The sequence below is a fragment of the Cylas formicarius genome, unplaced genomic scaffold, assembly GCF_029955315.1.
Source record: "Cylas formicarius isolate icCylForm1 unplaced genomic scaffold, icCylForm1.1 PGA_scaffold_6__28_contigs__length_40554024, whole genome shotgun sequence".
In the NCBI taxonomy this organism is placed as follows: Eukaryota; Metazoa; Arthropoda; class Insecta; order Coleoptera; family Brentidae; genus Cylas; species Cylas formicarius.
The window spans coordinates 36,687,243-36,713,477 of record NW_026844347.1 but is presented as its reverse complement, the minus strand read 5'-3'; the positions used below and the strand labels follow the sequence as shown (position 1 = coordinate 36,713,477).

Sequence of the window (26,235 nt, the reverse complement as noted above, 5' to 3'; positions counted from 1 at the left end):
CTACGAAAATATCATAGCCACCTGCGGCGCATCACTTTTCACCGCAGTAGGGCCACTATATTATCTTATAGCTATATGGGCCACCCACTAACAAAATCCCCGAGTATGTTTATTTCGTTACTATGGAAACCAATTCAAAGGCAACTCGGGACAAAAATATTATTTAAACCCGTAATATAGCGGTCCTAGAACCGTAAAAATTGCCTCAGGTGGCTACGATATTTCGTAGGGCTGATTTTTCGAGCTTGCCTCTATATCTCTCTTCAAAACAGCGATCTCCACACACTTAACTTCTTTATACATGAAGATTAAATGGAATCTGGACATGTTTTGAGAAAATACTGATGTAAAAATGCCACATCCAAACTTATTAACTAACTATCTGTCAGCGGCCATGTTGCTTGTTGAATGCCGCAAGGTCATTGGTTAAAAATGAGAGATTCTGAATCTCAAATGTTATTTTCATAGTTGTTTTCTCCTGTAAACTACGACTTTTTCGGTGAGTATCGAGTTGGAAAGTGTCACATTCGGAGCACTTTTAAATAAACATCGTTAAATCAATTTAAAAAATGTTAGCGCATGCGCGCTTGGATGTACCATTAGAAAAAAGCGGGATCGGTCGTTAAAAACACCGAACAGTAAATAACGTTCCATTGTTCGATTTCGATAAAAATTCGGTTTCGATTGGCGCCGTTTCAAGGCCGTCGAAAATTGATTTCGCCATTTCGATTATTGGCCGCGCCGCCAACTTCGGCAGTGGTTTTCTCTCGATCCTCGTTAGCGCGAGACGTCGGACAACAAAAACGGTACCACTGACGACGGAACTGTTCGTCGTATTTCGGTCATAAGGTCACCGCGACGGTACGACCCCAAAGTTTGTTATGCGCGCGTCATAGACGCCGAGTATGGTATGTCTCAAAGTATATCGTCTCGGCTCTTATCGTAATGACCTGCCCAATGCAATAAAACACTTAGCCAATCGGTAATATTTCTTATTATATTTTGACTACTTATGTATAATTAAAACATATTAGTACTAATTATTAAATATAGACAAATTACACCGGTCTAAAAAATTAAACTTTTTGAGAGATTGTTTTTAGTTTGAAAACTGATTTTATACAATTTTGGTAGGCTGATTTCAAAAATTCGATGCATTTATTTGTATCACGTAAGGTTTTTTTGCAAATATTAAAGAAAAAAAACGATATTTTCAAAATATTATTATTTTTATTCAGTAAAGAAACTCGTGTCAAATAAACTCGTGAGTCAAATGGCGTTTACCGCACTTGTTTCATAATATACTATACTCAAACGTTGTCCGGCTTAGTGTTTTTAAGGATATATCCCGTTTTAACATCCGTCTGGTGAAACCTCTATCCCTGTTCAACACTAACTGCTCCAAGATTTTCAGGAAAATGGTTCAAATATAAAAACAGGAAGTGCACTTTCAAACTCATACTTCAACCTAGACGATGAAAGTGTTGTAACACATTTTGAACAACTCTTTCGTAGTTTTCGTCATTAGGAGTAGGTATCGGTACATCTGATCCATGAGGAATCTGTTTCATATTTTTTCTGTTGAATCGTTGGATATTACACGACCAAAAATAACAATCATCACTGTGATACCTAGGCTCTCGCCATACCATAGGAACACCAAAGCTTAAACATTCCTTTCTACCATTTTGAGAGTTTCTTAATGCTTCAACGTAAACGTAACAAACAAAATAAGGAGCCCAGGAGTTGTTTTGGAGGCAAATTTCTACACCCAAATAAGCGTGGTATATATTTTTCACAAAATCAAACGGAACAAACAGTATGAAGAGCCTTGTTTTGGAGGACAATTTCTACACCAAAATATTACATTTTTCACAAAATAAATTATACCTTGCTTTTGCTTTACCACGACACAGATATAACAAATTATTTGGATTGTTCACACAATGTCTTCTGTACATATTTATATGTTCTAGAACACTAGAACGACGAAGACAACAGCAGCGAACGCAGCAGCTCGACGACCAATACAACCAAACTGCGCATAAGCAGGTGACAACGCTGTATTGACGCTTATTATCCAGTGTTGTCAAGTCCCGTTCAATTTCATAAAAATCAATTCGTTTAAAAATAATGCCTAACATGGAACAAACATACTCATGTCAAAGGTATGTATATTAATAAATGAATTAATAAAAAATTGACGAAAAAAAATATACAAATAAGCAAACAGCTTTCAAACATCAAAATCTCTGTTGACCTGTGTTATCAATAATTCCTTAAATAAGTATATTTTTATTAAAAATCTAATCAATTCTGTATCACTATCAGAGTCGTCATTAAGATTTATATTATTCATAAAGTATCTTCAATTATTAAAATGTGCTGCACCGCATTTTTCCAGCTTTCGACTGATATATGGGGTGGTTCACGGCTGACGGTACCTTGGACGTTTACGGCGCCGATGCTCTAACCTAATATTTTAGCGACGTTGCCGCTTCTTCGAACAAGTAGCATCTACATTGAAATTTTAAATGTGTACAAATGTAAGTGAAAGTATATTATTGCATTTTCTGATCTGCTAATACTTCTTCAGAGATTAACTGGAACTGGCTCCCATTTTACTCTGTACGTGCTCATATGTATATTGTGAGAAGAAGGCAACAGAATAATTGGCAAAACTTCAGCAAGTTTGATTCATAAACAACCGAAGAATCCACATTATTATTATTATAAATACCAAATTATCAAAAGTGTTACTTCAAACGAAGAGAGTGCAATAAACGTTTTCATTAGGTTAGATCATTACTTATGGGGCGTGTTGACGAATTACGTCATCGGATTGTAGGATACCTCGAACAAATGGATCCCTTGGATATAAAAAAGACTATTTACATCAGTCCACTTTAACGGACTTAAGGTGTTTAGAATGCAATGGTGAACACTTCGAACACATAAGTAAAAATTTATTTTACGTACCCGCTCTTTGTTGGTGTAAATAATTTTTTTCTTCTCTTGTGTTGTAAATCACATTTGGTTGCATTGTCAATGCGTATTACACAAACCCTTTTAAACAGCATTAGACTACATACTGGTTTTCTTCCAGTTTGAACCGATTTTATCGACAAAATTGGCACTGCGATCAATAATGAGTAAATCTTTATTGAACTGTCAAACGGAAACTCAATTATTTAACATAAGACGGATATTTCATGGACACCTAAAATAATCCTTGATAATTTAACTTGCTCTTAGAATAATGTGATAATATAGAGAGAGGGTGTTCTATTTTAAAAATGATCTTTTCACCATTTTTGTATCTCGTAAGAAAATCATCACTTTTCGATTTCAATTTCGATATTAAGAAATTATGTACAGTACTAGCTCCATTGTCACGGTTATCAAAATTTAATTGAAGCTATGTTTTGGTTGAAGTCGCAAGTTTGCCTCTAAAGAATGATAGGAATAGCTTAATTCAATCCCAAACACTTCATTAAAAATATACGGGGTGTTCGGAAACATGGAGGAAAGATTTAAAGTGGTAAAATAACAAAAATTCGAAATCGAAATATTACAAAATAAAAGTGTTTCAGCAATTTGTCACTAGAAGGCACTTTACCAAGAACATTTTTTTAAAATTTTAGTTATTTAGACTGATATTGCAAAATACAACAGATTGCCTTAAGCAGAATCACAAATCCTCAAAAATTGTTATTCTTGTTTTAAGTCAATAAGTGTTATTCTTTAGCCACAAATCGATTTTACCTGTAAATGTCATTTTACTTAACAGGACTTAATGAAATTTGAAAAAGTCATTGTCACAATCCGTTACGAATTAGTTTCTATTAAGAGAGATTATTATTCAACTGCTACTGTGATGGCCAATCAGGAATATTCAAATACTGAATATCGCGATATGCATTTTTGCTACGGAAGGGCAAATGGAAATGCAGATCGAGCACGACGGCTTTGTATCAGAAGACTTGATGAAAGAGGATCATTCAAACCTGATAATATGAATAAAGGGAGACCAAGGTATAAAAGAACCGATGCAAGAGAAGACAAAATGTGGAGACTGACCTGTCAACGAAAACTTGCTGCTCAGGAAAGAATTGCTCGCTCTACAGTTTGGGAAGTTTTGAATGAAAATGATCTTCTGAGGATGATGAGCAATTGATAGTAATTTTACGCAATCAAATTTTAGGAAAAATTCAAAATTATTATTTTGTTCACTGACGAGGCTGCATTCAGTTGTGATGGCACTGTAAGTTTTCGAAAAATGCATCGGTGGAAGATTGAAAACCCACATGACGGAAAACATCAACGCCGGTTTTCTATAAATATATGGACAGGTATTATAGGAGATAATCTTATAGGACCTCATTTCTTTAACGGATCGCTTAATGGGGAAATGTATTTGCAATTGCTCCAAGAGGAACTACCACATTTGCTGGAAGGAGCACCCTTGCAGTGGAGACAAAACATGTGGTTAATGCAAGATGGCGTTCCAATCTATTTGGCTGTACGAAGGTATTTAAATCAGGCATTTGAACATCGATGGATAGGTCAGGGCCGAACTCTACCTTGGGCGCCTCGCGCACCAGACCTTAATCCGATGGATTTTTTTTTGGGCAGTTAAAGTCTTTATCCAGAGAAGAATCTTTAATATTTTTCGCAGGCAGAGAAAGTTCATTTGCATGCAAAATAGTTATCCTTTTACCTTTTTTTGATGACGCGTTTGTTTTACACTTATCAGTTGAGTCAACCCAACCCTTTTCCGGGGTATCATAAGTGTCGAACCAGGTTTCATCCAAGTAAATAATTGGCCTTTGTCGTTCTCTGTAAATCCTATTTTTTTCTAGATATTGCAGTCACCATTTCCGAATTCTAAAAGATTGCATTAAAACTTGCCTTTTGTCAATTTTTTTAAATCTAAAACCCATGTGTTGAATACGCTTCCTTAAGGTAGTTCTGCCACATTTAACACCGGTTTCATCTTTCTCAAGGCTCCTAATTAAGATATCTAATGTAAGCACGCTTTGTTCCTCGTATAACTGGTAAATTTTACGAAGTATTATATCTTGATCATTTTCATCTACGTCCGACAAAATGTCATCATCGCTTCTTTTTTTCCTCGCTGAAATGGGATCATACACAATTTTCCATACAGTTGATGTTGGGAGACTAACAGAAACAAGTCAAAGGGGCATGAACTTTCACATTCGAGAAAGGGCGATACGGGACTATGGCACGTTAATAAGATGGCGGGCGTAATGGCATTTAATCGAAAAATAACGTCCCGCCACGTGCAGCTACTACGTCATTCGGACGGAGCGAATAGTCACGGACCGACGAACGTGAACGTGGCGATAGCTCCGGAAGTTCGAAATACGTCACGGGATAAAACAAATCCGGCACGTTCTGTGCAAAATCGACACCGGAAGATTTGGGTTCGCTCCAACTTGTTGCGAATTGAGCGATACCGACGTAAAACTTGGCGGACAGTAATAGATATAATTGAATGAATTTAATTTATTTATTGATGTTAACAAACCTACGGTTTCACACAAGTCAGCAAAAACATTAAGCAAAATCTACATAGCACCGCGACATAACACAAAAAACGCTAACCATTACTAAAATTGGTAAAAGAGTCATCAAATGAGTAATAGGCCTCATCCAGCAGAAGTGATTTGACCTTAATAGAGAATTGTCTCTCCGGTAGTTCTCTGACGCTTAGGGGCAATAGATTGAAGAATTTAGGTCCATAATAGTTCTTATAATTTCTAGTCTTTGCAATTCTTGAGAAGTTAATCAACATATCATTTCTGTTTCTGGTAGATGGTGGCAAGCATTAATATGAAGGGGATATTGATCCTGGTTGCTTTTAGTATAATTTAATGACGAATAAATGTAATAATATGGAACAGTTAATATTTGGAGATCTTCATACTTTGCTTTTACGTCAACCCTAAAATTCAACTGAGTCATCGCCCTGATGGCTCGCCTCTGTATCGAAAACAATCTTTCGGTATGTGAGGAGTGACACCCAACCAAAATTGCGTAGCTAAATGATCCCTAAGAGAGTGAAATTCTGACTACATTTTGAGAGACCTCGCCGACCAAACCGCGCAACAAGTACAGCACCCTGGAGCGCTTCCCACAAAGACCAATAATATGCTGCTCGAACGTCAATTTCGGATCAAGCAGAACCTCAAGACAGTAATGGATTGTTGAATGTTGACTCGCGTAAAGAAAATATAATTTGTTGTGTTTTTGATTCACTGAGGTTAAGTTTGTTAGCACGAAAATAATCACTGTGCGCACTCCATCCTGTGTACAAACTATTTCAGCAACATACTCAGGGAGATCGTTTATATAGATCAAGAATAGAAGAGGGCCCATAATGGATCCATGGGGTACTCCATGTTCAACAACGCTAATTTGTAATGATTTTCCATTCAGGACCACGATCTGCCTCCTGTTGAAAAGGTAACTTTGAAGGAATCCAACCGATGAGGGATCGGCACCATATCACTGCAATTTAATCAGAAGAACAGGATGCCGGACACACTCCATTGCGTAGGACTGTGAAGGAGTACTCTCTGCTGCGTAAACCTGATCAAGAACTCTACTAATCGCTCCACAAGTCGATTTACCACGTCTAAACCCAAACTGAGCCGGAGACAACAAACGGATGTCCTCTAATTGAGAATATAGAATCTACTCAATAATTTTACCGATTATTCACTTTTGTTCTTTGGAGATATCTAAAAAGTAAAAGTTATTTTACAAAACCAAATTCATTTGAATAGTTTCAAATGTTTGCGGTGTAATTCATTGACATTATTGACAGACATTCAATCAAATTGTTGATAAAATGATGAAACTGTTTATTTTTTTAATTTAAACTACGATTAAGTAATAGAAAAGTAGTAAAAAAAATCGCAAGCATTCGTTTGACTGTCTTGCAAAAGTTGACGAAACAAATGTTTTCAAAATTGGCATGCGAATAGAACGCGACAAGACCTTTAAAAAGAGGTATCACATGGTCCATTTTACCATTTAAAAAAAATATGCTATCATTTTGACATTTTGAAATATTGTTTTCATGTCAAAAATTAAACATTTTAATTATATACGTGAATGCCAAATTTCACAGTGCTATTTACAAGGGTACATAAAATAAAAGGGGACCTCCGATCATTTACGCGGGCACTGTATACGAGGTGTGATCAAAAATTAAGGTGGGCGTGGGTAAATGGGCGGGCAACGTACATTCGATCTTCGATATATTTTTTTGTTATGTTTTGTTATGTCGTCCCTGGTATATGTTTACAGTTTTAGCCAGTTTGCATGTTGCATGTTAACATAAAATTTGTAAAAAATGGGGTACAGTGCTGCAAAACAACAACCGCATATGGTGAATCTACTTTTAATTAAAAACATGTTTATAAGTGGTACAAGGTGTTCCAAGGTGACCGAGAAGACGCTGATGAAGAACCCCGCTCTGAACGCCCCAGCACGTCAATAACTGAGAGCGTTGAAGAAGTGAAACGAACAATTAGAGAAGTGTCTGATATGCTCAAAAAGGTCATAATTGATGACGAATCATGGACTAAAAACCAAAGACCAGTCGTCCAAATGGAAGAACCCAGAATCACCAAGACTGAAAAAAGCACGTCAAGTTCTACCAAATGTCAAGGATTGATTATCGTGGCACCATATTCACCGGACATGACCCCCTGCGACTTTTTCCTGTTCTCAAAATTCAAAAAAACCATGGAAGGAGATTTGGTATTATAAATGGGTGGGGGGGGGGGATTACTTTGAAGGGGACAACATTAATTTTGATAAATAAATAAACACTTTTTAATAAAACTTATGTCACCTTAGTTTTTGAGCACACTTCGTATATTTTGTTAAATAAGGATTTGTTTAAAAAAAAAAAGAAAAAAAATCTGGACTATTTTTTTAGGGCGCGTCGCTCAGTCGCAGCTGTCAACGAACGAACGAACCTCTTTCATTAAAATTGTCGGTATTCCTACGAACGCTATCCCAATTTCTCTGGTTCACGCCCGCAGCTATAAATAGCCGCCCGTTTATCTATGCACGCGCGTAACTTTAAGAACCAAAGGTTGTAAACAACGCGGCGGTCGTTTAACGCGAAACAATAACAACGCGATTATGATTAACAATTAAACATATACCTGTCAGGTATACATACACAAATGCAATAACGGAACAGTTCAATAAACCGACTTCCGAGGCTATAGGTTTGTTTTTATTTTAAGCGCGTCTACACGTTGACGAGTTTCAACGGTTCCTTCCATTGCGTTGCATGGTGTTCGTTAAAAAGGCACAACACGCGGTAACAGCTCTAGTTTTTGAGATACATACGAGGGCAGCGCCAAAATTTCCCGGCCTGAATATGAAAGAAACAAAATAGAGTAACGATTTTTTTTATTATTTTTCAATTTAATCTCCCTTAACTTCAATACACTTATTACATCTCTTTATTAACAACTCAATTTCTTTTGTCAAAAACTTTATGACAGCTCTATACCCAATTTGCGTTATTTGCCACATTTTTTTCGTACACGTCTTGTTTAAAATGCTGTCAATAAAAAACTATTTGACGCAAGACATAGAAAGAAGACATAGTGATTATTCAGAATACAAAACAGTTCATGTTACATAAATTATAATTTAATGTTGTTTAACTTGCTACATGCTTTTAGAAGTTCCTGCATAAATAATGCATTATTTCTAGTCAGATTTGTTTTACTTTGTAATGTAGTGTAGTAGACCAACAAAAAAGGTAAAAATGGATATTGAATTACATATAATCTGAGTTTATTTATAATTTAATGATGAAGTGGCACCAAAAGCCAAGTAGAAAATGACCGAAGCTCCACCCTCATTGAAAACTTGAAGTATAATCTATGAGGATATTAATAAATATACTATAATCTCTTTATCACTGTCAAATAACCTCTTATTGAGAGCAACTCACCAATAATTTTTTTTCTTTGCTCTTGCGCAGAAATCAAAGCAAATACTAATAATATTATTGCTAGAGATAGGGCAAGATTTGCAGTATTAGAAACAGCTTTTTCTAATTACATGTTAATACAACTCATACATATTTGCACCAACCCCGTATCAAAATAAGCTTTACCTGATATGTGGTATTCCGACTCCTCCCTGAAGGAATTTATATAACTTGCTCTCGTAGAGAAGCTGTGGGTGCCTCGCTCTCACCAACTCCATTTTAACCGCCACTTCCTGCAAAATTAACACAACATAAAAGTAAATAATCAGTCAACAATACAATATAATTATTATTAATACATTTAATAATAAATTTATTTTATGTTATATATTAATATTTTCCAAATGACCACCTCTGAGAGCTACAAAACAACCATTGGAATCAAAATAATTACTATAACAATGAGAAGGATTTTAGAGGAAAAAAATGCAATGCCTAATAGAAAACAGAAAAAAAAAACATTTTCAACAATTACTTTTTTTATACATATTCTTGTTAGACAAAAAACTATTTCATATTTTACAGTATGAATTGCTAATAATTTAAGCAGAAAAACTATCAATTTTCATTCAAATTATGCAACACTGAACCTACGTTGTGAAAAAATACAAGAAAATTAAAGACCTTCAAATTAGCTGTTACCATCTAAAGTTTGAAGAAATGATTGCAGCTGGTTTTAACCTTGTGCTTTGTTAAACAATCACCTAGAAAGTATCTTCTCTTTTAATAAAGCCACCAGTTAGAATTTGGTACTAAATAAACTACATATTGGCGTTTACCCATACTAAGGTACAAAGACAAGTAGTATTGGGTGTTCCAATATGTTGCAAGAGCTTTTGCCTAAATCCTGGTATGACAAACCCTTTTTAGTTATATGAAATGAGGTAGTCAGATCCAATGCAAAGCTTGTTTTAACGATATGTCTAGTACCATAAATAAAAACGAGTTTATAATGGTACTGCTATGAATGACATTTGAGAGAAGTTACTGCCAACGAAGTCGGAAGGGCCTGCTTTTATAAAAAAATGAAATGAAATTTTTGATTGCGCTTACCTCCCCATTTGTGATATTTATTCCTAAGTAGATGTGACCAAACGAACCACTACCGATTTTACGAACTAAACGATATTTGCCACCCACTATGTACTCGGCTTTAATGTTTATGTGTGACATAATAACAATTTGAAAAGGAGTCTATTTGATAAAAATATAAACTAATTTGTGATTACTAATAAAGGATTTTTTGTACAGGACAGACTCGCGCACATTACGACCAACCGCGACGTAGCAGATTGCACACTCGATCTTCTAGCACGCCGACATATTTATTTCAAACTATAAATCTGACTGATCGTTGATTGCTGTCACGTTGCTAGGTTAGTCACGTATTTATTCGCCCCCGAGTCTCGAGCAAGGGGCAAACGGTTCAAAAATATTTGTTTCACTCTTGAAAATTGATTAATTTTACTAAAAACGAAGTTATTTTTTTCTTCCGATAAATACGCAGTAGCGACTAATAATTTCGGAATCTTTGTTTCAAACCACAGACTGCAATTACAAATTTTATAACTCTCATGGAATACAGAACCGTTCCTGCAACAGAGCAACCAAATCCCAACCATTAGTGCACTGAACAAACGCGGGGCCAGTGTGGAAAAAATGTTTATTTCCTAACAATTCAGATTATAAAACCGTTTCAAAATGCGTCCATCGGTTTTGCAAATATCCGCACCAAAAAGTAAATCGTAATTACGGTGTTAAAATTTATTCTCTACTCAAAACCACTGATGGCTAACCAGAAATATGCGAGGTTACTCTTTAAGTAATTAGCAGAAGTTTTCCAAAAATCTTGTCTGCTTGCTAAAAGCTCTCGAAAACATCTTTGAATTATAACCGACCAACTTTTGTTTGATGCTCTCCGTGCTTCCTCCACAGACGAACAAATTTTTGGTTTGTGCATTGTCACAATTTTTTTTGTAAAATGTTCCAAAAAAATTGGTATACATTTTTTTTGTAAGACGGTGGTCTTTTATGCCATTGTGACCAATAATTGACGGTGATATTGTTAAGTGCCTTTATTTTTATCAAGCAATTTTAGGTGAGTAGCTCACAAAATTAACTTTTGAGGTTGTTACATTTTGGTACCGAATTGATGGTACTTCCTTATTTGTCGACTTTGAGCCGTGGTCTCAAAACGCGGAAGGAATACATCACGCAAATGTTTAAAATTTATATTCAGATATCAACATATCAATTAGCTAAACTTAGTAATAATGCAGTGCCTCTCTTTATCCAAAAATCGACCCCCTCTGCACCACACCTCAAGTCAACGGCCACGACGTAGGCGGGACGATTGTCGGAACCTGTCCTAATTGGAAAGTAGTAACAGGGACACAAGTATAATCCTAAAATAATGTCAATTAAGACTGACTTTAATTTGATATTGCACACATTAAACCTTTCGTTCTCTTTTTCGCCTGCTCTACGGGTTTAAAGTGAATCAGAGGCATCGGCGAGACTAGTTGCATGGGTTGGGGCTCAATCAAAACCCCATTCTTCCTATCCCAACCGGCACCCTCCAAGTATGTGCCTCGAACGTACACGCCAGATTCAGGAGGTTGTTGTATTTGTGCCTCGTCCACTGCGAGCACTTCAAATTCCCAGTTGAGTGTATCGATTGGGACTTCATTTTGACGGGCTGCTGTCTAAAATGACGAAGGTGTGGTAATTAATTTTATAAATAACGATATTTCTGCCATCAAACCATACAACTCAAAACAGTATGCAAAAAGTATGAGGAAAGTGAGGTTAGATTATTTTTATAATAAAGCTTCTGTGTTTGTGCAAAAATAAAAGTAAAACAACGATTAAGCAACATAATTAACCAAAGTAAATATGGTGCTGTTGTCATTAATACCTCCTTGACAGTTTTCTTAAAGTTTCTGATTATGTTCACATTTTTCACAAAATTCGGTAGATATGCCTTAATGCATTTGTAGTATGTCCTTTCTTAGTTATCGAAAATCTGTGATTAGGTAGTATGATATTCTGGGTTCGAATATTATAATTATGTATTATATTTCTAGTGAACACATTTTTATTTTTGAATATAAATGGTAGATTTCGCAAACATAGTTTGCATACACATCCATCATTTTTTCATGTTTTTTTTTTTAAATAAAAACTCTTTATGTCAAAAGCACTACTATGCCATTTCATAGATGCAAAACTGGCACGATAAACAATCCTTAATCCTTCTATTCTCATATACCTACCATTACTCTAATAGTGCTTTAATTTTGTACATACAGTTTATATAAAAATCTTTTTTATGTTAATAGCACTACTCCAAAGTTAAGACTTCTGTTTTTATATACCTAGCGATTACTCTGATAGCAGGTTGTATAAAAGGGTCACAGTCTAGATATTGTTTTTATGCAGAAATTTGTATTTTCTATAAACTCAGTATTTGTTTTATTTAACTCTATATAATCAGGGTTCTGGGTGAGTAGACTTTGTTTTGCCTGGTGTTATTTATTACCACAGATTTTTTTTCGCTAGGATCTGGGCTATGTGTCGTACGCAAAGTTTGTAATCAAGAAATTATCTATTGCAGGATCCTATGCTGCCAATGCATATGATCTTGCGATATCTCTACTCTTTTCTAAAATTTCCGATTTCATGCTGTGCTTTCAATTGGAAAGGTATGAAAAAAAATTCTTGGTGTAATGCCTTACTCAAATCTAAAAGTAAACCTATGGTTAGGTTTTTTTCTCAAGTTGTTCCAGAATTACTTTAGTAAATTGACTGAAATTGATTTTTTCCCAATACACATGTTCGGAGTTGTCATTTGTTCATTAATTCAAGTAACTTTGCTAAAATTTGTTGTTGGCCTTCAAAGCCTCGGAGGGATTGAATAAAAAGGAAACCTGCAGGACTGCCGTTAGGAATCCGGTCGGGAACATGTAGGCGGCCAACCAGAACAACATGGGAGCCCGGGTCGTTTCCGCCCATGCAGTAAAATGTTCCACCCTGGCTATCAAGTCCCGAGTCCAAGAGCCGAGGAGTTTTAGCGATGGATATGCTGCGATTCAAGTAAAAAACAATTGCAAATAGCATATCGAGGGAGTTTCACAACCTCTTAACCATCCGGATGGCACCCTGCCCTCGTAAATGCAATTGAAAATCTCCTCCAGGTCCGAAGACATCACCACCAAACCCTTTATGCCCCTTTCCAGATCCACCAAGGATGTACTAATGAGGTCGAGCAGCGAGTTGTACCTGTCGCAAAGATTTCTTGGAAATAGTTGACCCACAACACTTCCCGGCGTTATATTGCACCTTTGGATTTCTTGCAACAGTACCACGTCCAATGGCGACTTGTTTCGACCGATCAACTTCTCGGTGGTTTCGTAATCGATGGGAGTCGGTAATTTTGTGAGCACGTCGGCGGCTAGTTTGGAGACAATTTCTTCTTGTGATTCTGCTGCTCCGGCAAAACTCTAGATCCAAGCAAAATACTTTTTTTGAGTATTTTAAGGTCAAATAACATTTAATGAATTGTTTTCATATTTAGTTATTTTCTTGCGATTTAATGATCGAAACTAAACTAAATATTAACAAGTTCGTTACATGCCTGCTAGATGGCGTTACACCAATTGGAAATAGAAAAATTGAATTTTTCTCTAAAGTTGGACCACATAAGCCATTTTAGATCAAGATTTGAATATATTTGACACAAGATGGGTCAACTAAAATAAATATATCAAAATTTTTCTTAAGAAAAATTGAAAGATTGAAATTATTTAGCACAAAATGAATAAATATATTCAAGATTTTGATATGGCTGTTAGAGAGCGTTGCACCAATTGGAAATTAAAAAATGGCATTTTCCTCTCAAATTTGACCACTTAAGACGAAGATTGAAATTATTCAGCACAAAATGTCATTTTTTTGTACAGGGTGAGTCACAGTTACATAGATTGATAGGATGCACAATTTAAAATTATTTTAAAGGTGACTCAAAAAATCGTGACGAATAAAACATGTTTTTTAAATAGAAAACGCTATTTTTTTATTAATAGTGATTTATATTTAAACCTAATAGTTTTTCCCATATTTTAGTTAAAAAAAAATACTAGTTTCCGCACTTTGATTATGATTTCGTATAGTATTATATTTGAAAGTAGATCACTCATATTTGATATTAGCGTTATTCGAATGTGACGTAAAAGATGTATGCAGCGGAATTTGAATTGTATGCTACAGGGTGTTCAAAATAGACGAATATATTTGGATCATTTTAAAGTGAAAAATCACGATTTTACAAAAACCTACAACATTTATTTAGTATATCACATATATATTTTTTAAAACTTTGCGAATTATTTTAACTTTTTCAATATTTACCCTTCTTTCTGTCTAAGACTATTAATACTAGTTGACGATAACTATTAGCTAAACGGGCTTTGTTAAGATAAAAAAATGAAAAGTGAAAAAAAACTTTGTTGAGATAAAGCAACAAACAGTTAATAGCAATTCTGGTGAAAATAAATAATATTAAGAAAAAGTAAATAATATTAAATGCCTGTTACTACAAATTAACTTACTTTTAATTTTTATTATGACGCAATGGCCTTCCACTTGAATACACATATTTAGTGTTTTTCGTACATTTCCTTGAACGTTCCTTGGCATAAACGGTGTTATTTTCGTATACGCGAATTTTATTTTCCATATCTTCTGACGCACAGTTGTCTGGCAAATTTCTTTAAAAATACTATTTTTTTAGAAAAATTAAAATATTGGAAAAACTATTAGGTTTAGGTATATATTATTAATAAAAAAGTCGAAGAATTTTAAAAGAAATTCTAAGCAAAATTTCTTATATACATTATATACCGATTGACATTTCAATTTCATCAACCACAGTCAGAAGTTTTCAGTTAGGATGGCATTTTGACATTTCGTTTTTCCGTAAAGATGATTCAAATGGAGTCATACCAACCATTATTTTTAAGATTTCACAAAAATGACGAACCAATGTTACGGTTTACCTGGACTTGCAGCGACATCAGAGTTTCAAACAACAGACGAGATTCATTGATCTGCGAGGTTATGTCCGCGTTCGGATGCTGCCCGAAGGCTTCTGGCCTGTCGACGTTCGGCAGGAGCGTGATGTAATCCTGATACGCCTGCAGCGAGCCGTCCCTCGGTATATAATACGTACTCAGGCTAGACAACCTGAGATCGATCGAGATCGACTTATTTTTTCGCCGCCGTTTTCCCGATTTCTTTCGTTTACCTAAAGTAGGCGACGTTCAGCGCGTCGTCGCAAAAAAATTGGTTGATGTAGGTGGTCAGCAGTCGCCTGTCCCAGTCGTCGGTGACGTGGCCGCCGTAGCTGACTCCCGCCACTAAGTATTTCAGGGCGTCCCAGGGGGTTTCGCGGGGGTACTCGTTCAAATAAATCGTCAGCAAATTTTCGGATACCTGCAATTAGCGTTTTTGAAACGGCTACCGCCACCGCCATCTAGCGGGATAACGGATGTGGTCATAAATGCTCCAAGAGGCTTGTAGAACTTGCGTGAAAATGATGATATCGAGCCAAATATGCATTGATAAAATGTCACTCATTAAAGAGATACAGGGTGAAGTTTAGTCCTTGAAATTAGTATTTTTCTATGGCCGTTTTTGAAATATCGATGTTATACTTCGACCGGAAATATAATGCTTTTACAGCTGACCCCGAGATTAACTTTGCGTATTGTAAATTATTCCAAAACCGCGGCCCATTATAGAACACCCTGCCGAGCAGACCTTTACCCGTAACCATTCCAGGACCGTCCTAGAAATTTATCTAAATAAGTATGTTTTCAATCTTCTTCATGTACATAAAAAAATTGGTACAAAGCAACAATTTTATTACGTTCTATGTCACTTGTTTTTATTGTTGCTCCTATTTGCCCTACTGAATTTCTTACAAAATGGTAAACATTCAAAACAATTTGTTTAGCATCCGTTTTTTTATTTGCTGAGCGAGTTCTTCTTCTAAATTGTCATTAGGCTCTCAGCTACCCTCTCCACTTCGTCTTCAAATTCTGCGTTGTTTTCAGAAGAAGAACGTTGTTCATCGGCAGGCACACAAGAAAAAAAAGATTATTTTCAAACTTACCTGTAAGATAAATACCCTTTGAACTATCCAGTGAAAACAGCCTCGCAGAGTCAACGCTCGAGAATCAGGTACATAAATACGTACCTACCGAAATGATCTCATTCAAGTACCTCCGTAATATGTACGAAGTTGTTGCAATTTTGAATAATCTCTTAAGAACGCAGCATCAAATTTAAAACGGTCCATTTACGTTTTAAATAAAAATTTCAAGTGTCTACAAATATTCGTTACAGTCCATCTCAGGCGAGACATACATAATGCAGAGTAAACATCTGTTGGGATGGGTTTTACCACGGTCCGTGAAATACTTAACGTCAAAGCAAAAAATGCACTATATTTTTGGTTGTATTATACCACTAACATCGGAAAACCGTTAATGTGCATAATAACTAAGTATTTTAGTAATTATTATCATTATTTTCATGAATTTAATTGAGGATTTCTTTTTGCGCTTTCAATACGGACCACCCTGCATAAGTAATAGAAATTTGGTAATTTAAGGAGGCCAGCGGCGCACATTTAACTTTTTTCCTTATTGAGGAACCTTCAGCGATGAAACTCGAGCATTCTCTCTGAAGTTCGTAGAAATTCCGTCTAAGCTAAATCCTAACCAGTTTTAACAGGTTTTAACAAGTGTTTCTTGTTTCAGACTGGCTGCTAAATATACCAAATAATGTCCGCCGCCGCCGATATCGAGATCAGAGAGAATGGCGGCAAAACAGAAGTCGTCGACTTGGAATCGCCGATGGACTTCTCGTTGAAGCATCCGCTGGAACACCGTTGGACCCTTTGGTACTTCGAGAGCGACAAAAACCTGTCGTGGGAGGAGAGCCAAAAGAAAATCACGTCCTTCGACACGGTGGAGGATTTCTGGAGCTTGTACAATCACATCAAGCCGGCTAGCGAATTGAAAACGGGTATGCAGATAAATTCTATGCTATTAGCGTTGAGCAAGCAAAAATTAATCAAAATAAATAAGAACTAAAAGTTCAGATTTTCACGAAATTATATATTTTCACTTGACAATTGTTCCGACAACACCGTGCCTTTATCAAATATAATATTTACAAACTACCTGCTACTACATATACCGAAAAATGGCAGTAAAACCTTAATTAGTGTTGTGAGAATTTAAGTCCTTTTCCGTCTCCTTTCTTCATGCGCTGTGATTTTTCAGTTTTGAGTCCAAATTCGGTTTCTTTCTCAATTTATTGTTTTGTTAAACTGTGGTTTTTAATTTTAGGAGTAACATTTGGTAGAGGGAGTATTATTCTTGGGGAAACACCGGAAGATGTGGACGGCTAATTTAAGATAATTTCATTGACATTCGAACCAGTTTTGCGAACTCGTTCGGCTTCAAAACCTCCTTTTATCTTTATTCTCTGTTATGATGGACTCTTCATTCTGTGTTCCTTTTAAATCTTCATTCTGCATTTCTTTTGACTCTTCATTCTGTGTTCCTGTTAACTCCTCATTCCCTGTTCCTTCCCTCAATAGTTACTGCGTGTCAGTGTGTCAACTGTTGATATCACTGGAGGATTTTAGCCTTTTTAAAAATTGAAAAAATTTTTTTTGAATGGAGTAATCTTCATTAAACGAACAGTGCGGGTTTCGTGTTTGTTATTTCATTCCTTCAGTTTGTTGTAAAAATTATTGAAAAAAGAGAAAACCCTAATTACGCCTTACAATCAAAGTGTTAACCTTAACCGTACCTAACCTCACGAATTAAAATTAATCTACTCTATCAAAATATTTCGAGCTAATCTATCCTCGTTTAGCCAATGGCAAGGCGAATGGTATAATACGACCAAAAATATAGTGCATTTATTGCTTTGACGTTTTAAGTATTTTACAGTACCTTAACCGCAGACCTTCGCAGGACCGTGGTAAAGTAGTGGTAAGTAAGATGGGCCGTAACGGATATTTGTAGAAACTTGAAATTTTTATTTGAAAGTAAATGGATTAAGTAGATTTGATTAAGTATTGATGCTGCGGTGTATTTTGGAATAAATTTATTTTAACGTCTGGTAATATGTATTGTACGATACTCTTCTTCTGGTATTTTTGTATCTGCTAGATAGGTCTTCGATTTGTAAACAGCAACAGTCTTTTTTAAGACAATAGATTATATATTATATTCGCGGTAGATAAAGGTACGTTATAATAATACATACATGCTTTTTAACATTTTAAAATGTGGAGACCATGGAATGAAGCAGATGTTCCCCTGTTAGAAAAAGACATGGAAAACAATGCAAATTTGAAGACGAAGAGGAGATGGTAGTCGAACCTAATGACAATTTAGAAGACGAACTACCCCAGCAAATAAAAAAAAACGGATCCATTTGTCTTCGGATGCTAAACAAATTGTTTTAAATGTTTACAATTTTATAACAAAATTCAGAAGGGAACAGGAGCAGCAATAAAAAGAAGTGACATGACCAAAGTTCCGAAGTCGACTGTAAGAAAAGTTGTTGCAAATGGGATAATCGAGTGAGAGTGTGGATTAAAATGAAGACATGACTGCGAAAATATGTAAGGGCTGGTTTGAAAGTAAACTATCGCCAAATATTATTATTGTGACTGATAATGCCTCGTATCATTCAGCCCAAATTAGAAAAATTCCAAATACTTCTTCAAATAAAGAAGAAATTGAAGAATTTCTGTACGAAAATGATTTATATTTTGAAGAGAGCTACACGAAATAACAATTTCTGGAATTGTTAAAATTAAAACATTTTTTTAATAAAGACTATAAAGTCGATTCGATAGCACTACAAAACGGAGACGAAATCTTGAGATTACCCCCGTATCATTGTAATATTTAACCCGATTGAGTTGATTTGGTCTGAGTTTAAAGCGCATATAAGAAGAAATAACACTGCACCAAAATTTAGTGATAGTACCATAAACGTAATTCGGCAAGAATTAGCTGAAATATCAATACAAAGGTGGTTTAACTGTGAAAAACGAGTAATAAAAGAAGAAAATATTAGCGGATAGTAGCGATAGTGACGATTTTTTAAGTGTCTTATACTTTATTATTATTATGTTTAATATTTTGTATATTAATAATGATACTAGTAGAAATGTAATGGTGTAATGTAATGTAACGGTTTGGGAGTAATAAACAGTATATTTCTGGTGTAAGTATACCAACGCCGAGAAATTAACCAGTCAGAGACCTTAATTTACAATCTGTTGTTAATAAGTTATAGATGATGCTTATATGCGTCCCGTCACTTGCAGGCGCCGACTATTCGCTATTCAAAGAGGGAATCAGGCCGATGTGGGAAGACCCGGCGAACAAACACGGCGGCCGTTGGCTCATCACCTTCGACAAAAAGCAAAGGAACACCAATCTGGTCGATAGATGTTGGTTGGCCGTGTTACTGTGCATGATAGGCGAGACGTTCGACAATACTGACGAGATATGCGGCGCGGTCGTCAACGCGCGATACCGCGCAGACAAGGTCGGCGTATGGACCGCCCACCGGACCAACACGGACGTCGTCCTCGACATCGGACGAAAATTGAAAGAAAAATTACCGATATCGGATCACGCCGTGTTGAATTACGAGAGTCACGAAGATATCAGCATGCGCAACTGCAAAGTGCTCTACTCCATCTAAAACCGAATTTGTAAATACGTTCCTTTCGTTCAGTCATATGAAAATTAAATCGTTTTTCTTTTCCTTGGAATTTTTATGTCGTCCCATTAAAAAAAATCAACAGAATAGCCTCTCTTACCTTCTAAAATACAATAAGCTGGACTGAAGAATTTATTTCGTAAAGTTAAAGTATTAATTTAATTCGTGCCTTTGTGTGGTTCTGTCATATTTCCAATATGACCGAAGGATTTATACAAGCACGAAATAATAATGTACCTTTATTGATTCGCCAAGATCGAATTATTTAAGTCTATTTATTTTCATTCTGTAAAACTTTCAATTAAGTATCGCTTGAATTGCTAGTCTCGGGAGCTATACTTAGTTTAAAGTCCGATACAGATGATTCCTATGAACTTTAAACCAATATTTTTACACTTGGTAGCTCAATTGGAGATCAAGCAATATTCTTAGTCGCAGATTTAATAGGAGAGGAACCTGGACACTTATTCCGCAGGTTGATTTGTACTCCTACATAACATTGGCTGTCCACATTTTTTTAACATGTAATATTTGTTATATTCATAGATGCATAGAGTTAGAAATACTACCTGTGCTTAAAATATCTTAGATGTCTGCCAAAATCATCGGTTATCAATTCTCTTGTTTACAGAGCTGTAAACTATTTCGACCCATGACACTGGACCCAGAATTAAAACATCTACTTTTCTCCCTAAGACAATTTTGTCCTTCATTACATTCAAAACTATAAACTATATAAAAATATAATGTTAAAACCAGATTTACCACTTGTCAAATATTCTCTTCGATCCGTCAAAGACAAAATTCCGTTTGAGGTACCAGGACTTTACAGCATTCCATTGGAGAGGCAACACGAAAAATATTAAGTCTCAGAAGCTAACATGATAATTGACGAAACATCAGCAAGTTTCATTTATCAACAACCGACACAAGAAGAGCCCAGAAGATTTGTAACTAGTATTACATTTTATTATCTTGGACATTAAGAAACAAACTATAACTGTTCAAAGAAACTTCCACAGGCTGCTGAAATACTATTTACAAAACTTCTGGATTCCTCCTGCATCGAAAGCTCAAAAATCCTATACAGGATTAGACAGACGCATAGGTTTGAAGGATTGAAATGACTTTCTATGGTTTTATAAGATAATTAAACCACAATATTCACCCCATCTTCATGAAAAATTAACGTATTTTACAAATGTTCCTAACGTAAGTATTAATATACCACATTGGTTAACTGTACCTAAGCACAAAAACAGTATTTGTAAAAATGTGTTTCCCATCAGATGACTTTAACAATTAATATTCATTAGTTCTTTTCTCTCTATTTCTGATTCCTGTGTCCTGTCTATTATGTAGAGTCAAGGTTTTATATTATCTGCAACCAAAGCCGACTGGGGCGCCATCTTAGACCGAGAACTTGAACTACTTCGGACAAAAATTTTGACACACGTCATCGACTTATCTATTTCTCTTTAGCCTTCCGTAATATATATAGAGGTCTAAGATTTTAAAATAGTTGAAGAAAAACAAACAAGCTATATTTGTTTGCGTCAAATAAGTGGTGATGTTTATGGGGATGGACTAATCTCAACACACGGTCCAGTCAATTGGCCCCCAAACTCACCGGATTTGACAACGTTAGATTTTTTTTGTTTGGGGGTACGTGAAAGACCGTGTATATGTAACTCCGGTGTTCGACCTGCAAGAATTACAGCGGAGAATATTTATTTTTGTTATTTCTAGAGCCAGGGAGTGTCATATACAAGAAGGAGGACATTTTGAAAACATATACCCTACGTAGAATGACCTCTTGAATCCAAAAATGCAAAAAAAATATAGGCTGTCCAATTTTCCCAATTTCTTTTGTCACTCGGTATATCGGAACGTAATATTAGGCATCACTCTTTATACCTCAAAATCCGAATCGTTAAAACTGTAGACGACGTTCCACCCGAGCTGTTGAAATTTTTTCCGCTCAAGCAGAATCGAATGGAAAAAGCAGAGAGCAAACAGGAGCTTCTTGTATTTTTCCGGGTACCGGCAAGCCGTGAACCTTTCCTGCGTCACCAGCTGGTACATCCGCTTCAAGTTCGCCTTCAAACCCTAAATGAAGACGGTGGATTTTAGCGCTCAGTAGTTAGCACGACTTTAACGCAGTCATGCTGCGATGTCCACGAGATTTTTGAATTTTTGGTATTACATTTCATCTTCTTTTCTCAGTTTCAATACATTTTCCCAAAACTCGTATCGTCCGACAGTTCAGATGGAATTTTTTTCTATCCTATGGGTCATATCAGCGGATTTGTCCAATTCTTCTTTCTTTATACATTATAAACAGGCACAAAACCTCCAAAATTGTAGGACTGCTTATTTTATTTATTTATTTTTTTTTGAAAAACCTCGGGGACATTGCAGGGCGCAAAGATATAGTGCTTTTTTTACTTTGGGTGGTTCGGTCGTCATTTTAATGCCAGCCTGTAGAATCGAAATGGGAAAGTCCGGATGCGGACTGGAACTAAGCCACAGTCTAAATTGTGGGTGCACCTTGCCGGTTTGCAGGATTTCCACGATCTTGTCAAGCTTCGGCATCCAGCTCAGCGACAAATGACAATTGGCCAGAAATACCCACATGCCTTCCCTGGCGCCAGTCTGTAAAAGTCTGAACATCCCTTTTACTTACTTTACATTCACATTACTACTGTTCAAACCAGTCAAGATGGGTAACTTATTACTTACTTCTACGTTTTCGATTACTTGACCCATAAGTGAATTATTTTGATGATAAAAAAAACAATGATATAAATAAATAATAAAAAAATATAGTCACGCTCTAAATTATACAGATAAATTCATGAATGACCTGCAAAAGAAAGTTTATTGCTTTAAAGTAAAATATTGAAACTTATTGCATGTTGCATGACCTGATATTTATAATTTAAATATTACATAAATAGAAATGGTATATAAAGCATTTATATATATATATATATATATATATATATATATATATATATATATATATATATATATATATATATATATATATATATATATATATATATATATATATATATATAAACAAGCAAAAGACAGACAGCAACCCCCATTACTGGCTGTCCATTTCTATGTCAAAATTTCCTTCACTGTTCTTTCATTTCTCAGTGCTTTTAAAAAATGATATGGCAATAATTAATATTATAAAAATGTTTCTATGTACCGCAAAAGTCTCGTTTTTGTGACACATAGCGTTAATTTAACAAAAGAAAATTTCGAGAGGCAAATCGCCATGCAGAAACTGGTACACCAGATTTCACACAACCATAAGACTTCATATATTTCACGCAAGTTTTCGCAAAGATTGAATGGATTGCAGATATCAAGGATTTCAAATAACTTTTATAAAAATAAGCTAATAAGCTATTTAAAAACCCTGTTTTTAAAAAATGCCATTTATGTTGTGGCCAGTATTAAAATAAATAATAGATAAATAACGTAAAAAATACATAACAAAATACATAAATGCATACAAAATCTGTCTCTTAATTTTTTTCCTTTCTCTTCTCGCATCACATATACAGGGTGTCTCATCGAGAACGTCGAACAGATATAGCAACTGCAACACATAAATTTGAGGTTATACTGCGGTGGATCCAACAGCGTGTTATTTTAAAATTTTTGGTTAATTTTTGAGGTGGGCCTCCTCGCCCCAGGGGTCTCCTGGCCACACCCTGCCCTGCGTTGTCGAAATAAGTTAATGCAAGCGATTGCGGCATAGATAAATAAATAAATACGAACTTGGTGGCGATTGGAGCTTGACCTTGGCCCAAACTGAGGGTCTGAAACTTGGCGCTCATCTTTGACGTTTCGGCCAAGTGGAGCAGGCTAGAAGTGGGATCGACGCCGGGAGACAAGACGAAAATGAGCGGCGTTTGCGCCACAGACTCCTCCAACACCGCCTTAACGTCCAACACCGGCGGTTCGATAAATTGCGGACCCAACTGGTTCACGATGAAATTCGACAGACAAAACGACATTCGGTCTTGCCGCAGGCATCGCACGAACAACATTTTCTGGAATTCGTTGCAGATCCCGTCCCATTCGCCGATCAACGGCAACGTTTCCGGTTCGGTGTGCGTGTACCAATTGTACCAATCGCGAGGGTACTGTTCGAAACTGTCGATGACCCCGTGGAAACCCTGGAGCTTGTCCAGCTCGGTGACGTTATCCCAGGCAAGTTCGTTCAACCACGTCGAACACGGATTTTCCATTTGGTTCTCCCTGTCGAGTACCACGCCGCCTTGCAGCAGGAAATTGTACTCGGCCGGCACGATTTTGCCCTTCGCCCTCAGAATTTTCACGCACATATGGAACGAAAACAAGAGCTTGTGGCGTTCGAACAAGGCGCGGCAAGTGTTCCTTAAAAAAATGGGGACGTTTTTATTTTCAAAGGCGAATTTTGAAAAAAATATCCAATATCCAAGTGGTCTGTGATTAATTGCCATCAAGATCCGTAAACACAATAGGTTGCCTTACCCTTCTCCTTGCCTATAAGATGACATTACACTGCCACCGTTGCCAAAGCGTATATCAAGCCGTTGTACGCATGTAACTTGTGTATAATATCACTACGTCTTACGCCGCATCTGGTCTGTGGTGCAATAGCCGCAACCACCGTTTCGAAACTAGGTTAAGAGACAAATAGAATTGCCGACATCCATGTTTGTTTTTTGTCAAAAGATCCGTAATTTGCATTGTTCCTAAAATCCAGTGTAATCCCTTGATATTCAACAAATAAACCCCCAAAAGAGAACCTACATGTTTTAGTGACCACCAAAGACAACATAACTGTTTTTTTATTATTCACGTAGAAGTAAGTTTAATAGATTTTTTAATTAAATGGATGGGCTGTTGTTATAATATCCACACAGAAAGTAGCACTAGTCGTTATCAAGTGAAAACTTGATAACGAATCATCGAAGCTACGGCGTCAGGCATCGAGGCAGCCACGTCGACCGGACGGAGACCCTTGACAAGTGGGACAGGTCAAGGTTCCTGATGCGTGACAGTACCAGTAGGTTTCCCTTTGTCGAATTCTGTAGTCTGTCCATTGGATTGGATGATGTTCTGTCCAAGTGTTCTCTGCGAGACCAGATCTATTTGTTTCTCCACGTTATCTTTCATGGTTTCTGCTATTCTTCCATCCAATGGTCGCTTCGTTTCGCTTACGTTAAGATTTTTCGACCATCACAGGGCACTTCATAGATACAGTTTTCGTTATCTGTGCTGTTCTCCTTTAACATATGGTCATTAGGTGGTTTGGCTGGAATTTGATGTATGGGCTGCTTAGTACTGAGATTTAGTAATGACATCTTTAATCAGTCTTTCTAGATCTTCTTTAATTCGTTCAACTTTGTCGTCAAGTAGAGCTTGGTTGCTGCAGATTAGTTGTTGTTGCTGAGTGGTTGGATGATGCGTTTAGATATTGACTTGTATGTGTGGGTTTTCTGTACACGGAGGTATTCGTTTGAGCGGAATCTGATCTCGTGCTCCCCTTTTCTCTTTCTCCATTGTGAATTTTGGTTGTGTTTTTTTTAAATGGGACACCCTGTATAATTTTACGTCATTGTATTGCAGCTGCCAAAGGCTTTCCGAATATATATAAAGTTTTACCATTTGTTTTTAATTTTGGTCTGTATTCAATAATATTATATTTTAATATGACTAAAAAAAAGAATGACTGAAAGAAAGTGCTCAGTATGGCATAATTTTCTTGTTCTGCATAACTGCTTGCACATTTCTTAATTTTCTTTCAGTGGAATTTCGAAGATCTTCCCTTATGTGATGCTGATTTTTGTAAATTCAATTTGAATGTAGCCCCATAGGAAGTTATCAAGTACTGATAAGTTGGGAGCTCTGGGTGGCCGCTATGCCAGCTCAATGATTGAGATGATTTGAGAATTATGAGAAGTATGCGCAAGAGCTACGTCCTTTTGAAAAATATACTTTTTAGCTGAGCTAACGGGACTGTTGTGTTGTGAGGCTACCTTTGCATAAAAATTTATAAGGTTTAAACTTGTGCTTTTTTAAAAATTTCTTGCACCGTTTATTTTGGAACGCCAAAACTATCATCAATATTTCTACAAGAATTTGTTGGAGTTGTTCAAACTGTCGCCAAATTTCACAATAAATAAAATTAAAACATACTTTTTTATCCATTATACCTGTGCAAATAGATATCCCGCAATGGCAACGAATTTCGGACACACTGTACATGGCATACCTGTATAATTTTACGTCATTGTATTGCACCTGCCAAAGGCTTTCGGAATATATATAAAGTTTTATCATTA

The 26,235-nt window shown here is 36.1% G+C and overlaps 3 protein-coding genes and 1 long non-coding RNA gene across 15 annotated transcripts in view; 2 read left to right on the top strand and 2 right to left on the bottom strand.

The window, feature by feature from the left end:
• LOC132703304 (casein kinase I-like) overlaps positions 1 to 10,612 on the bottom strand; it is a 34,069-nt gene extending 23,457 nt beyond the window's left edge. For both annotated transcript variants that reach the window (XM_060672475.1, XM_060672476.1), the window contains exons 1-2: positions 10,109 to 10,612; positions 9,182 to 9,288 (exon numbers count right to left, since the gene is read on the bottom strand). In XM_060672475.1, coding sequence (XP_060528458.1) covers positions 9,182 to 9,288; positions 10,109 to 10,228 — 227 coding nt within the window. In that variant the 5' untranslated portion in view covers positions 10,229 to 10,612. The remainder of the gene's footprint in view (positions 1 to 9,181; positions 9,289 to 10,108) is intronic.
• On the top strand, positions 773 to 2,810 carry LOC132703310 (uncharacterized). Its single transcript, XR_009619056.1, has 3 exons — positions 773 to 982; positions 1,985 to 2,168; positions 2,405 to 2,810. It is a non-coding gene; the product is annotated as an uncharacterized LOC132703310 (long non-coding RNA).
• A 196-nt stretch (positions 10,613 to 10,808) lies between the features above and the next one.
• On the top strand, positions 10,809 to 19,929 carry LOC132703309 (eukaryotic translation initiation factor 4E1-like). Its single transcript, XM_060672480.1, has 3 exons — positions 10,809 to 11,153; positions 16,879 to 17,146; positions 19,479 to 19,929. The coding sequence occupies exons 2-3, from the start codon at positions 16,903 to 16,905 to the stop codon at positions 19,859 to 19,861; spliced, it is 627 nt and encodes a 208-aa protein (XP_060528463.1). The 5' UTR covers positions 10,809 to 11,153; positions 16,879 to 16,902; the 3' UTR covers positions 19,862 to 19,929.
• The window catches only part of LOC132703300 (dynein axonemal heavy chain 2), an 88,343-nt gene continuing 73,293 nt past the window's right edge, over positions 11,186 to 26,235 (bottom strand). For 7 of the 11 annotated variants that reach the window (XM_060672462.1, XM_060672463.1, XM_060672470.1 and 4 more), the window contains 9 exons: positions 23,681 to 24,301; positions 22,328 to 22,544; positions 21,797 to 21,988; positions 15,360 to 15,547; positions 15,112 to 15,298; positions 13,194 to 13,557; positions 12,985 to 13,139; positions 11,514 to 11,760; positions 11,186 to 11,460 (listed from right to left, as the gene is read on the bottom strand). In XM_060672462.1, the coding sequence (XP_060528445.1) occupies positions 11,306 to 11,460; positions 11,514 to 11,760; positions 12,985 to 13,139; positions 13,194 to 13,557; positions 15,112 to 15,298; positions 15,360 to 15,547; positions 21,797 to 21,988; positions 22,328 to 22,544; positions 23,681 to 24,301 (2,326 nt within the window). In that variant the 3' untranslated portion in view covers positions 11,186 to 11,305. Of the gene's footprint in view, positions 11,461 to 11,513; positions 11,761 to 12,792; positions 13,140 to 13,193; positions 13,558 to 15,111; positions 15,299 to 15,359; positions 15,548 to 21,796; positions 21,989 to 22,327; positions 22,545 to 22,996; positions 23,619 to 23,680; positions 24,302 to 26,235 lie in introns of those variants that run through there. The other 4 variants (XM_060672464.1, XR_009619054.1, XM_060672471.1 and 1 more) reach the window with 4 other exon arrangements.

Coding starts and splice junctions, on each gene's coding strand:
- LOC132703309 (XM_060672480.1), top strand. CDS start 16,903: ATGTCCGCCGCCGCCGATATCGAGATCAGAGAGAATGGCGGCAAAACA. Junction 17,147..19,478: donor GGCTAGCGAATTGAAAACGG/GTATGCAGATAA, acceptor CGTCACTTGCAG/GCGCCGACTATTCGCTATTC.